The following is a 14089-nucleotide window of genomic DNA, read 5'->3' on the forward strand; positions in this document are numbered from 1 at the left end:
GAACCGCAGAATATGTTCTTCCATCAATACCTGTGTCGACTATGTCGTCAATGGTGATGTTGTCATCAAATTGGGGTCATCGCCGCCCCTGAGTCCTGGCCCCTGAATCGAATCTCGAACGCAAGTCATCGTCAAACAGTCCAGAAACATTGTTCTGATGGACTACGGTCATCATCGAAGAGCAACGAGGCATCAAAAATGTCAATATAGGTGACTATCACCGTCGTGGACCTCACTGTTGCTCGGGAGTGGAACTGTAGTTTTAAGGCTTTTCCCCATAATAACGCAGACAATATGCAGTCTCGTTGCAGAGGCAGGTCGTTGGGCCGTATGCAGGTAATGAGTCGACGCAAAGGAAAGGTGAGAGGGTATCTGGAAAGTAGTCATTTCCTTATCGTGTTAATTTAAATGGCGTGATGGAGATCAGATTCGCGGTAGCGAGTAGAAACTTGTGTGGGATCGATGGAATAAAAGCAGCATATGTTCTCTCGTGGATAATGTCGAGTGTACTGTAGAACATGTCGGCCCTTGGTCTGGCTTGGAACTCCGTTCGGGACCACATGTAGTTGATTGGGGACTGCCAAGACACGGGCCGAGCCGAGCTGTTCAAGATACATAAGCTGTCCACTATTGCCGACACTCTGCCTTCGGGCATTTGGTCAATTTGAAACAATGTGTGTAGACAATCCCGCCGACGATTTATAGTTCCGCGCTAACCCTTTACAGACAGAGAAGATTGTAAAAAAAATCACGTGACACCCTCTGAATGCTGAGCTAACAGTTCCCTAGAGCATGGCCCCTGCACTAAGGATGACACATGCAGTGAGCCGGCCCAAAATTCTACTTGAATATTAACGATTCGTGCTGACTGTCTATTAGAACAAAGAGATGCAACCAATTTTTTTGGCCTTTTGCATATATCAAGTTAGAGTGTCGCCAAGCTTCTCGAACAGGTTCGAGCATGCTCGAAGGGGAGTAACGACTTTATTTATATTTATCAAACAATTCATGCTAACTGTCTATTAGAACAAAGAGATGCAACCAATTTTTTTGGCCTTTTGCATATATCAAGTTAGAGTGTCGCCAAGCTTCTCGAACAGGTTCGAGCATGCTCGAAGGGGAGTAACGACTTTATTTATATTTATCAAACAATTCATGCTAACTGTCTATTAGAACAAAGAGATGCAACCAATTTTTTTGGCCTTTTGCATATATCAAGTTAGAGTGTCGCCAAGCTTCTCGAACAGGTTCGAGCATGCTCGAACCTGTTATTACATGTTTGACGATATTTTGCTCTTCGAACATCCTCGAAGCTTGTGCTCATGACATTGCTACATTTTATTTCGAGCGAAATATTGCTATTGACATATTTACATTCCTCTAGGATTGTCGTGTATTGCGCCTCATAAAAGTGATAGTAGACACATGTCTCCTCGGCACATTCATTTTCTTGGGGTTCTTCCTTCTTCTCAACCTATTCTTCTCGGTTCTGACGCGTCCGCGCTAATTGTCAGTTAGAGCACGACTGCGAGGCTCTCCTTGCTGCTGACGCTGATGAAGCAGAGGAGAAGGCTCGTTAGCAGAAGGAATCTCTTAAGGTCGCCAAAGCCACCCTTCAAGACGAGATCGAGATCCTCGAAGTCGAGTTTGATGGCATTGCCCCAAAAAGCGCGCTCTTGCGAACGAGATTGCTCAGGCGACCAATCAGCTGAAGGAAGTCCAGGCTGAGCAGACAGAAATCAAGAACAGCAGATAACAGAAGAAGAACTTGCGCAAGGAGAAGAGGACAGCGCATGCACGTGCTCGCAAGCAAGCCAAGACAGACTATTGTATCGCGACGCGCTTGTTGCATTCTCTGAGAAGCGGACCAATGGTACACTGCAGGAGCTGCAAACACTCACAAGGCGATAGGTCTTGGCATTGGAGCGCTCGTCTATTTGACAGTCAAGTACACCGTTGCTCCTCTGCAGGGCTTTGATCGAGAGGTCACCACCTTCCCATCTGGTACTGAGGACTCATCCAGCTGTCAAGAAGCCGGTCAAGGCTAGATGCTTGAGCATTGACAACACCTTCGGCTTCCAGAACATGCACTTGGTGCTGATAACCACAATCGCGATCGCTCGAGCTTCAACTCCCACATGGTGACTGAGTTTCAAGTCGGCACTGACCCACCCAGATGCCGTGGAACTGTCCGACGTCAAGCTCGAAGTCAAGGAGAACGACGCGACTGCTCGCCTACAACTCAATGCCATTGCCAAACCCTATGATCCGACTCTTCAAGACGGCTCTCGAGGAACTTGGCTGCCGGTGTTGATGTCTCGTAGCTTGGAACCTGAGAACCTACCTGAGACCAATCCCTTCAGCGAGAACCCCGATCCGAATCTTCAAGCCAGCTCTCGCGGTTATTCGTGGCCGGTCTCGATGTCCCGTGGCTTGGGATCTGAGAACCTGACCAAGACCAATCCCTCCAGCGAGAGCCCCAGCGAGGAGCAGGCGCAGAAGCTCCACGACAAGCACAACAAATTCATGCGCAAGAAAGGCCAGTTCAACGATCAGCAGCGTAGAGCCCCGTATAGAGTTCGCAAGCTCAAGACTGGCACGATGCTGGTCCGTGGTCCTGGCGTCACGAGCAAGACGTATACTACAATTCGCTTAACAGGTTTTATCCTCGAGAATACTGATCACTGTGTCTTTATTGGCCCGCAGAACCATGAAGTCTCAGATTACATTAGCGAGAAGGCCGAGGAAGAGCGTCTCGATCCATTGCGCCTAGCTACTGTTTCTATTTCTAGTCTCGATACCTAGACTAATCGAATAAGTAGCAAGCTCTTAAGGATATAGCAGCTAAGAAGCGTCGTCTAAAGAAGACTCGAGAGGACTTAGAGCCCGCATATTAAGATCTAGACGATAGTATAGGTCTAGTTACTATGTCTATAAGCGAGACTCGTACTACTAGAGCAGTCTCCGTATAAAAAAGTTAAGTAAAAGTTAAGTAAGAGTTAAGTAAAAGTTAAGTAGCAGTTAAGTAAAAGATAAATAAAAGATAAATAAAAGATAAATAAAAGATAAATAAAAGATAAATAAAAGATAAATAAAAGATAAATAAAAGATAAATAAAAGATAAATAAAAGATAAATAAAAGATAAATAAAAGATAAATAAAAGATAAATAAAAGATAAATAAATGATAAATTAAATATAAATAAAATATAAGTAAAAGATAAATAAAAGATAAATCTTTTCCTTTCGTCTAAGCTAATTAATAATCTCGCTAATTAGAGCAGGATTAAGTCTAACGCCTATACGTAGGCAGTAAGCTATAGTCCAGTATCGCTTAGGGAGTCGGAGCTCCTGCACTGGGTTCTATCTCCGTCGAAGCGCTGAGTCTGAGGTGCTGAAGTCGCTTGGCCGATTGCCTTGGGTCGTTGTTGGCCAGAGACATAACGCGAGAGCCGGCGGATCGGCCAGCGCGTGTGCTCTGCCAGATCTCCAGGCCCATGAGTACGTGCACTCCATTCTCTTCGACCCAATGGCCATGAATGAGGTCCGACAGAGGTGCAGAGTCGGAAAGAGTCGCAGAGCGTTCCCATCTCTTCAGGAGGCACTCGAAATACCAGCTGTGAATGGAGTAGCCATGGGGTGACTGGATTCAGCGTATGGGGTTCGAGACGGCAGATTTGCTCAAGTTCTTCGCGAAATCTATCGACGAGCGTAGTAGAAGTCGCCATGGCGAGCTGATCTGAGCTGGGTGAGGACGTGCTGTACTTTACTTCATTGAAGAAGTCTGGTCGATGAAACAGCTGATGATGAGAGCTTTCACACGTATGTGAATGTGAATGAAGAATGGCGTGGCCAAGGCACACGAGCGGATATTGTGTTGCGGGCCTGAAAGCTTGGCATGAGCAGGTCGCGACTTCCCATTCTCTGGAATCAGCTCAGTATCGGTAGGCGGCGGTGTCGCGACTCCCTCGAGGAAACTCTTGCAAAATTTCAAGCTAGCCATATCAGCACATTTGTCTCCAAATATATCATCACTCGCTACGTACAAGAAAATGTCGCGCGCCTGCGTTGTCGTGTTTCGGTAGGACTTATCACCTCCATCGCAACAGCAGGAGGCTGGCCTGAGGTCTGGGCATCTAATCCCTGAGAATGGAAACATCCATCTCGGTCTATGATGAAGGAATGGTCAGAGGTATAAGTAAAAATTCCAGCGTTTCGCGTGGTTGAAGGTTTGTAACAGTAGCGGCGAGCAGCGGAGATAGGCATTGTGAAGCGGATGTTCCCGCATCTTCGCCCAATTGCAGGTCTCTGTATTCTGGCAACTCGCTTAGCTAAACTCAAATTTTCGGGTTTTATACACTACAAGTTTAAACTGTCGATGCCATCTACCGTTATTATTGATATAGTGTCTTCTAGATACGATAAGGTATAATCGTATCTACTAAATTCGAATATCTATATCTTAAACTATAGTTATTACTTATTATTATAGTATCGCGGTTTTAACTTTTCTCGTTAGGCTTAGTATATATTAGAATTCTCGGTTAGTCCTATAGAATATCTATAATAATAGTATCTTTATATAGCGATAGTATAACGAGGACTCTAGATATACTCTTTATATCTTTACTTCTTATACTTTATAGTATAAGAATTCGAATAATATTAATAGAAGCCTACTATAGGTAATAGAGGGGGGTTATAAAGGGGATTATTTCTCCTAGTAGAGCGCTAAGACTTGTTACTACTAGTAGAATACAGATATCCCTAATTATAGTAGTTTACGTTTACTATAAATAATAATAATAAAAAAGAAAGATTATATTAATTAGTACGAGATAGAATAGTATTTATAACTTAATAAATCTTGTATTAATTATCTATTAGCTTAGAATATATTATAATACTATATATTAAATATATTATAGAATGTTTTAGAGCTACTATAAATAACCTAGTATAGTATAGTTACCCTAAGATAGATTATATATAAGCCCTTATAGTATTAGAGGCTATACGTAATTAGTATATAACTAGCTCGAGTAAAGCTAGGGTCTTAGTGCCTTAGGTAGGGCTTAGCGCTTAGCGTTAGGCTAACTAGCCTACCTTCCTCCTTCTCCTCCTAGATCTCTATCGAATACTACCTATACCTACTACTACCCTATCTACCTACTAATATAACCCTTATTATATAGTATTCGATCTACCCTTTAAGGGTAGTAGCTAGATAGTCCTTATTTTAAGCTTTTAGCGGTATAACTACGAAAACTATCGATTTAACTATATTGCGCCCGAAGAACGGGACCTATACGTACTATTCTACTAAAACAACCGTACTAATTATTAAGCAAGGCCTTCTATACGGCCTATTACACTAAGTTAATCGCACTAAGCCGATACCTACTAATTCCGCTATATCCGCACTATAAGGGGCTATAATACATTATTAGTATTACCCCTTATAATAGCCGGCTTATTACGAAGCAATAACAATCGTAGCGCGGCTAGTAGCGCTAGTAACGACAACGCTAGCGGCACAGTGCCTACTAAAGTGCCTACTAAAGCACCTACTAGAGAGCCTACTACTAGAGAGCCTACTACTAGGCCTATCGAAGAACCTATAGTTCCGGGTAATAATCTAGAATTGCCTATTAACGACATTCTTAGCAATATTATTAACCGTCGATATAGCTAACTAGCCTTTAGCCCCTAGCTAGTAGCGAGACTTTAAGAAGCTACCTAAAACAGGCTCGCTACTCTACGTTAAGAATAATAACTAAAGGACAACCTCCTCGAAATTCGCCGCCTATAGGAAGCCCTAGCAACTAATACTAAGTAGATAGTAGGGCCTTCCTTACTATCCGTCCTAGTTTAGAAGAAGGATACTAAACTTAAGGACTATACCGTGTTTAACGGCTCTAGCCGCAAGCAGTATAATAATTATATACGCGATTGTAAGCTAAACTAGCAAAATGCACCGAGAGCGCTACTAGATAACTATTCCTTAGTTGTCTATACTATATAGTATATTAACGGTAACCCTAAGCGTATATAGGATAACTATTTTGATTCCCTTTACGACTAGACCGCTATTTAGTAGCAGGACTATAAGACTATTATGCTAAACACTCTTAGCAACCCTATATTACGACAGCAATATATATAGGACTAATACCTGCGTACTAAACAAAAGGCCGACTAATCCTTACGATCCTTCGAGGCCTATTTAAAGACCCTCGAGGACGATTTGCCGGTTAAGACTAATTCTATCTAGATCTCCGAAATACGCCCTAAATTAAAATAGGAATTAGTCCTTAAATTAGACCGCCGCCGTATATTTGAACAGGCTAATCTAATACGCATTTAATTTATAGTCGAAGTAGAAACAGCTAAACGAGCTATTTAGCTCTAGTAACGACTAGAATCGAGAATCCGACTAGCTAGTACTAACCGTAGTAACCGTAGCCGTAGTAGAAACTAAGGAAGGACTCCCTAAACTAACACTACTAATAATAGAAACAGTAACGACTAACGTAGAAGAGGTAGGGGCCGATACCGTAGTAGAAACCCCTAGCGAGGAAGAGGACAAGGAAGGGGCTTATTTCTATATACCCCTAATCGTTTATCTAATTCTAGCACTAATTCGAGCGGACCTAGTAGTGCCCTAACTAGATATAAGTGCTTCAATTGTAGTAGCACTACTTATTTACTAGGCTAATATAATAGGCCTCGAGACTAGGCCCGAGTCGACCGTACTACCGCTAAATACCGAAAGCACCTTTTAGCCGCTAATGCTACCCCTATTAGTCCTTCCTATTAGTCGAAAAAAGAATAAGCGCCGCACTAACTGTTAGCCTTATACGGCGTAAAACTATCGACATTGTACTAGCTATTATACGCACCTATCTTGTATCGGACTTATATAGCACTAACTATAAGACTAAGGTTATACTAGATCTAGGAAATTTAGTTAGTGCCCTTATTAGCTATCGCCTAGCTAAGCAATTAGACCTTCGACAATTAAATAGGGCTAACCTACTAACCCTTGCTTAGTTTAATAATGCTCGGCACTTAACCTATAGGGCTTACTATATTCCTATAGTTCTAAGAGACGACCTCGGTAACAAGCGCTTGCTAGATTTTACCGCCTACGTAGTAGACATAGATAACCTTCTATCCGATATTGTTATTAGAAACCCTGTTCTTAAGCACTACGCCGTAGCTATAGACCTAGGCAGCTAATAGTAGCGATTTAGAATCGCTAGGAAAGAGGATATTAAACACATTAATACTAGCGAGTGCCCTAACGATATTAGGGTCCTATTTATTAGCAACCTAACCCTAGCTAATCCGACTGCCGACCTGCTCGGTAGTAATAACGAAGAACCTATACCCCCCGATAGCATAGATCCTAATTAGCTTGCTCGTATACTACGGCCTATTCGGGAGACCTATATTAATATATTTAAATACTACCTAGTATCGATATTGCCTATGTTTAAAGAGACTAATTATAAGATTAACATTATAGAGGGCAAAGAGGTCCCCTTTAGGCCCCTCTATAATCTTAGTAAGCGAGAGCTTACTATATTGCGTAAGTACCTAGATAAGAACCTAGCTAATAGTCGAATTTAGTATAGCAACAGCCCTGCTAGTATACCTATCCTATTCGTACTAAAGAAGGATAGTAGCCTAGGTTTATACGTTAATTACCGTAGACTTAATGCTGTTACTATTAAAGACCGCTATCTACTTCCTCTTATTAATAAGACCCTCGATCGCCTATCTAGCGCCTATTTCTATACTATACTAGACATTAAGGATGCGTACTATCGTATCTGCATTCGTAAGGGCGATAAATAGAAAATAGCCTTCCGTACTCGCTATAGCTATTTTAAGTACTTAGTTATACTATTCGGCCTAGCTAATACCCCTATAACATTCTAGTCCTATATTAATCGGGCCCTTTTAGGCCTACTAGACTACCTCTATATAGTTTACCTAGATAATATCCTAGTCTATATATACTTACCTAATATTGCGGAATACTAGGCTATAGTACGTAAGGTACTCGATCGCCTAAGGACCTATAGACTATATTATAAGCCTTCTAAATACATCTTTACTACTAAGGAGGTAGCCTTCCTTAGCTTCCTCGTATTAACTAAGGGTGTTAAGGCTAATCCTAATCGGATTAAAACTATTACTAAGTAGCTAATACCTACTAGTATTAAGGACCTTCAATTATTCCTATGTTTTGCTAACTTCTACCGCCGCTTTATTAAGGGCTATTTACGGCATATAATGCCCCTAACTAAACTTACTAAAACTAAGGCTAACCTAACTAGAGAGTTTAAATAGACTAATAGAGTATAAGCCGCTTTTAACGGTCTAAAGCAACGCTTTACTAAAGTCCCCTTACTATACTATTTCGTACTAAGTAAACCAATTCGTATTAAGACTAACGCTTCGCAGTTTGCTATCTCGGCTATTATGTCTTAGCAGTCTAATAAAGACTATTATTAGTACCTAATTGCCTTTTTCTCGAGAAAGATAATTAATACTAAGCGTCGCTACGAGACCTACGAGTAAGAGTTGCTAGCTATTATCGAGGCCTTTACGTATTAGAGGCACTACCTCGATAGGGCTTAATATATAATACAGGTCTATACGGACTATAACAACCTCCGTAGTATTACTAAGGTTACTAGGGTTATAGGTCGATAGGCTAGATAGGCCGTCTACCTCGCCGGGTTCGATTTTAATATATTATATCGGCTAGGCGTAAGTAACCCTGCTAATAGCCTATCGAGGCGACCTAATTATAATAGCGAGACCTAGTATATCAATTCTTTGTTTCTAACCCTATAGCATAAGATTACTATAGCCCGTATTGTTAATAAGTAGGCGTAGGATAAGCGGCTTACCGGACTCCGCGACGGCTTAAAGCATATTAATGCTCTTACTATATTAATAGTGCGTATTAAGGACATAGATAGGAGAAGTTATAATAACTCCCTAGTCGATATCGCTATATATAGTAATAGCGATTAAAGCACTGCTATAGTTAATCTAGCTACTAGTACTATTAGATATATATAATATATACCTCGTTCGATAGCGAGGGTGCTATTAAATAACCTTACGAATAGGGATAGTTAATTGTTTATAGATAAGCTATTACGTACTTAGTAGAGGGACGCCTTTACTACTAAACGTATCGATAAGCTTATAAGTAGACGAAAGACTCGATTTAGTAAGAGTAATAATTAGTCGATCGACGACAAAGGTTACTTAAAGTTTAAGGGCAGGTACTATATTCCCGCTAAATAATCGATTAGACAAGAACTTCTTAAGCGACACTATAATAGTAAGCTTGCCGGTTACTATAGCGTAGAGAGGTCGTACGAGCTACTATCGCGTATATACTACTAGCTAAATAGTAAGCGGGATATAAAGGAATACGTTAATACGTATGCCGTATACTAACGTATTAAGGCACTAAAGTATTAGCCTTTTAGCGAGTTGTCCTTATTACTAATCCCCTACAAGCTATTTATAGAGCTTATAATAGACTTTATTATAGGCCTTCCGCCTACTAAGCGTAGGGGTAGTAAGGACGTATACGATACTATCCTTATTATAGTTAATCGGTTTACTAAAAGCGCTCGTTATATCCCTACTCGGAAGGATTAGACAGCTATTAACCTAGCTAAGTTACTATAGAATAACATCTTCTATAGCTATTAGGGAACCCCTAAGGGGATAGTTTCCGACCGAGGATTAATATTTACATCTTACTATTAAAGTGAGATATGCCTGTAACTAAGACTTAAGCATCGCCTGTCTATACTATTCTATCTATAAATAGATAGCTAAACTAAGAGGCAAAATGCTACCCTATAGCAGTACCTACGCAGTTATATTAATAAGAACCCTAACAACTAGGTTAACCTCCTATAACTAGCTAAATTCGTATATAATAATAGTGTCTACTTATCTACTAAGTTCCCCCCTTATTTCGCTATAATAGGTAGCAGCCCTATATTGCTATAAGACCCCCTATCGCTCGAGGCTAAGCGTAAGGAAAGGGAAGCGGGTTAACCTAAGACACTAGCGGCTATTAAGAAGGTTTAAAAGATACGGGAAATTTACGCCAAGTTAGCTAACAAACTAGCGAAGGCCTAGGCCTATTAGAAGGCCTATTATAACAAACACTATACGCTAATAACCTTTAAGCAAGGCGACCTAGTTATACTAAGCACTAAGAACCTCTATATCCGCAAACACCTATTACCTAACGGCAAAACAAGGCCTAAGCTCGTACTAAGATATATTAGCCTATTCCGCATTTAAGAGGCTAAGGGTATATAGGCCTACTAGTTATAGCTTCTACCTTATTACACTATCTATAATACCTTCTATATATCCCTCCTTAAGCCGTACTACCTACGCGAAGGGGATAAAGCATCTACTAAATCCGAGGTTATACTAGCTAATAGCGAAGAGCTATAGTCTATAGAACGTATCCTAAAGCACCGGACTAGGCAAGGCAAGAAGGAGTACCTCCTAAGATAGCGAGGCTATTTACCTAAATAGGACTCGTAGGAAGCTAAAGCCTCTTTTAAAGACATAACTAAGTTATTAGATAAGTATTAGAATAGTATAAAGAACAAGAAGAAGGCTAAGGGCCTATAGTGTCGCTAGAACCGCTAGAGAGACCTAGGAACAATACTACCCCCGGGGTACTATTAACTAACTAATCGGAGGCAAGCAATTGTTAGCAACAAAGGATAATAAGACTATACTAGGCGCGCTACGACGCGTTAACTAATCGCCTACTCTTTTAAGGATTCTACCTCTTTACTAACGCGCCCTATAGGTCCCCCTTTTATTCCTTTCTTCTAATAAGGCCTTAAGGCCTAGGCGATTAGCGAAGACGGCGCGCGTACGCGTAAATAGTAATAATAATAATAACGATAGCGTCGCGCTTATACGGAAGGGCGACGCGGCTATATTAGTAATAGTATTGCAGAGTGTGTTACCGGTAGAGCGTTACTAGTCGAAGAAGGAAATTAAAAGCAAGGTAAAGTTAGCGCTAAGGCGGCTAGCGCCGCTATTGTTAACCTTACTTGCTATTATCGCTATATCTGCTAAGATAACCTTACCTACGCTACGAGCCTAAAGCACTATACTAACTAAGCTAAAAGATTAAACCTATTAAAGGTTTAATTAAAACTTTAACTAAGTTAAAAGATTAACGCTTAGAAGATTAAGTAAGCTAACTAAGAGCAAAAACTATAGAGCTAAGCTAGCCGGGGTCGATCTTGCGAACAATAGGTTACTCCTCGATCTTTCCGACTCTTTAAGCGAGGCGAACCTTAACTATTGCACTTATAATAGCCTTTACCTATAGAAACTAGACAAACTATGTTTTTTGAAAAAATAAGATAAGATTAATAATTGAAGGCTGCTAAACCTAACTAATTAGGGCTAGCGAAACTACGAATAATAATAGTCCTCGTAATAATAAGAACAATAACCCTCGGAAGCGGACAAACCCTCGGAAGCGGATATTACTAGGTCTTTTAGAGTAGACGCAAAGAACTTAGAACGATATTACTTAGAGCGGAGGTAGTGCTGCAATACCTCGTGCGTCTACCTATTATAGTAGGGAAGACGCGCTCGTATTGTAATTAGTCGATAGCCCTTAATTCTTATAGATATATATTACTTTATAGTTTATTATATATAGGGATAGCGCAGTTAGAGTTGTATATTGTGTTGTGTTAGAGGTAAGGTTTGATATAGTTATATAATTAGGTAGTTAAGTGTTTAATTTAGCGCGGCTAAGCAGCTTATTAGACTTGCTAAGTTAGTAGCAATAGAGATCGAGGTTAGAATATAGAAAGGCTACGAGGGCGCGGCCTTTAGAAGGGAAGCGTATATTAGAGGCTATACGTAATTAGTATATAACTAGCTCGAGTAAAGCTAGGGTCTTAGTGCCTTAGGCAGGGCTTAGCGCTTAGCGTTAGGCTAACTAGCCTACCTTCCTCCTTCTCCTCCTAGATCTCTATCGAATACTACCTATACCTACTACTACCCTATCTACCTGCTAATATAACCCTTATTACACTTAGTTCTTTAGTTATTATTTAAAAGACTAAAATAACTATTCTAAAGGCTATTTCTAAAAGAATAGGATTAGTAATTAATATATAAAATAGAAGCTATATATAAATTTTGATTATAGGCTATATTAATAGTAATAGAATATAGCTGCTTTTAGGCCTAAGCCGCCTAACATATTAGCTTGTTAAGCTAAGATTAGTAGTATTTAGGATACTTAGGTATAGGATATAGATACTATTAGGTATAGTATCTATATTGCTTTTTTTAAAAAAAAAGTTAGATAGACTTAGATAATAGCTTTAGCTTTACCTAGTTAGTATAGATATTTAATTACTAGCTAAAAAAATACTAAATAAGACTTTAGAGACTTCTATTTACAGATACCTATAGCTCTTATATTAATATAGCCGTCCTTAGGTAGTATAGCTATAATAAGATCTTTATTAATATCTATTCTAAGTATTCTTTATATTCTATATATATACTCTAGCCTCTAGATATATTGTTATTCTTACTATTTATAATATACTATACCTAGAAGCTAGATAGGTTTGTCTATAGCTACTAAGGCCTTTCTAGTATTATAAAGCGTAACTTTATCCGCCTTTTCTAGAATATAGCCTATTTAGACTAAAGCTTTGTCTATTAGTTACCTATAGAGTTACCTAAAGGGCTATTTTACTAGACCTAGGATGACACGCGCCTTTAGCTACGCGTAGAGGAGACAAAATTGTCGGGCGTAAATAATACTAACGAGCTTGTCGACCGTCTTGTATTAGAGCTCCTCGTACTAGCATAGCCTTATTTCGTTAAAGAGAAAGATTCAGACTACGCGATCGCAGCTTAACAGACGTATAGACATCTATACGAAATAATAGGACACCTCCTTTATCGACTAATTATATCTTATATCTCTATATACCGCAAGGACATAATAAGAAAGGCATAGTCCGACTAGGGATATAGCTAGTAAGTAGCTCGTTACTCCGAAGGGAAGTATGTTAAGGTTGTATCCGGGCAGAAAACGTAGCGTCTTAAGGTGGAATTGCTAAACAAGCGAGGGAAGTGCGAAAAAATGGTTTTATATAACTTAGTAGTGTTAATACTATCGTTTGCCTAAAACCTGTTAGTATAGTCCGTAGAGCCGCCTCCTCTCTTAAGCCGTATAGGGGTAGGCAAAAGGGGCACTTTTACGTAGTTTTTATCGTATTTCTTCCTAATTATTGTCGTCGAGTAGAGGATAATCGTGTGTTCGAGCCCCGTACGTATATTCTAACCGTTTCCGAGTGCTATTACTACAATAATGCCGCTAAGAGAGACACGTACGAATGCTAGCAAGCCGCTAGTACGATTAGACGACGAGATAAATAACTCTACGCTAAAGAAGAAGGTAATCCGCACTCTCGAGAAGACTATTAGTCTACCGCTAATAAGAAGGAATGCTAATACGGCTTAGTAGGCAAAGGGTAGCTCGAAGAGTAGGTCTTCCGGCGGTAAGAAGAGCAAAGCGACTGCCGACCTAATTATTAATCTACTAAGCAAGGAGACCGTAGCGGCGCCGGCAGAGGAGACTAGCGGTATAGAACTACTAAAATCGGCTGTTTCTTCCTCCGCTTCGACCTCTGTATCCTCCTCTTTTAATACCGCGTAGGAGGCGGCTGCTACTACTAGTAGCTAAGCCGCTCTCGCTATAGGCGCCGCTCCTATTACTTAACCTAGCTCTTTCTCGGACGAGACCTTCTATTATAAAGGCTAGTAGACGCTATTTAATACGACGAAGAAGGGTGCGGCGCGGACTATAGGAACGAAGCTAGTAAAGTTCTTATCGGCTAATAAGCAAGAAGTATAGAACGGATATACGTAGGCGGCGAAGATAGCGAAGTTAAATAGTCTCTCGGCGGCGTTTAATCGAGTCGTTATCTGTACTAGAGCCGACGGTCAGAAGACGGCTTTTACTA

General features: G+C 40.3%; 3 protein-coding genes across 3 annotated transcripts; 1 reads left to right on the forward strand and 2 right to left on the reverse strand.

Moving 5' to 3' along the window:
* Window positions 1-404: 404 nt before the first annotated feature.
* MYCFIDRAFT_175607 (uncharacterized protein) lies at window positions 405-2252 on the reverse strand (the record flags this gene model as incomplete). The annotated part of the gene is made up of 16 exons (XM_007929323.1): window positions 405-645; window positions 672-712; window positions 753-785; window positions 818-864; window positions 896-908; window positions 952-964; window positions 1043-1111; window positions 1190-1258; window positions 1285-1319; window positions 1367-1474; window positions 1524-1724; window positions 1758-1802; window positions 1840-1878; window positions 1902-1962; window positions 1994-2097; window positions 2139-2252. The coding sequence occupies 16 exons, from the start codon at window positions 2250-2252 to the stop codon at window positions 405-407; spliced, it is 1233 nt and encodes a 410-aa protein (XP_007927514.1).
* A 61-nt stretch (window positions 2253-2313) lies between these two features.
* MYCFIDRAFT_175608 (uncharacterized protein) lies at window positions 2314-2805 on the forward strand (the record flags this gene model as incomplete). The annotated part of the gene is made up of 1 exon (XM_007929324.1): window positions 2314-2805. One exon carries the CDS (start codon window positions 2314-2316, stop codon window positions 2803-2805), a length of 492 nt encoding a protein of 163 aa, XP_007927515.1.
* A 511-nt stretch (window positions 2806-3316) lies between these two features.
* On the reverse strand, window positions 3317-4384 carry MYCFIDRAFT_175609 (uncharacterized protein; the record flags this gene model as incomplete). The annotated part of the gene is made up of 4 exons (XM_007929325.1): window positions 3317-3884; window positions 3914-4062; window positions 4095-4307; window positions 4373-4384. 4 exons carry the CDS (start codon window positions 4382-4384, stop codon window positions 3317-3319), a joined length of 942 nt encoding a protein of 313 aa, XP_007927516.1.
* Between the last annotated feature and the right edge of the window lie 9705 nt (window positions 4385-14089).

This window comes from Pseudocercospora fijiensis (genome assembly GCF_000340215.1).
Source record: "Pseudocercospora fijiensis CIRAD86 unplaced genomic scaffold MYCFIscaffold_5, whole genome shotgun sequence".
NCBI classification, from domain to species: Eukaryota; Fungi; Ascomycota; class Dothideomycetes; order Mycosphaerellales; family Mycosphaerellaceae; genus Pseudocercospora; species Pseudocercospora fijiensis.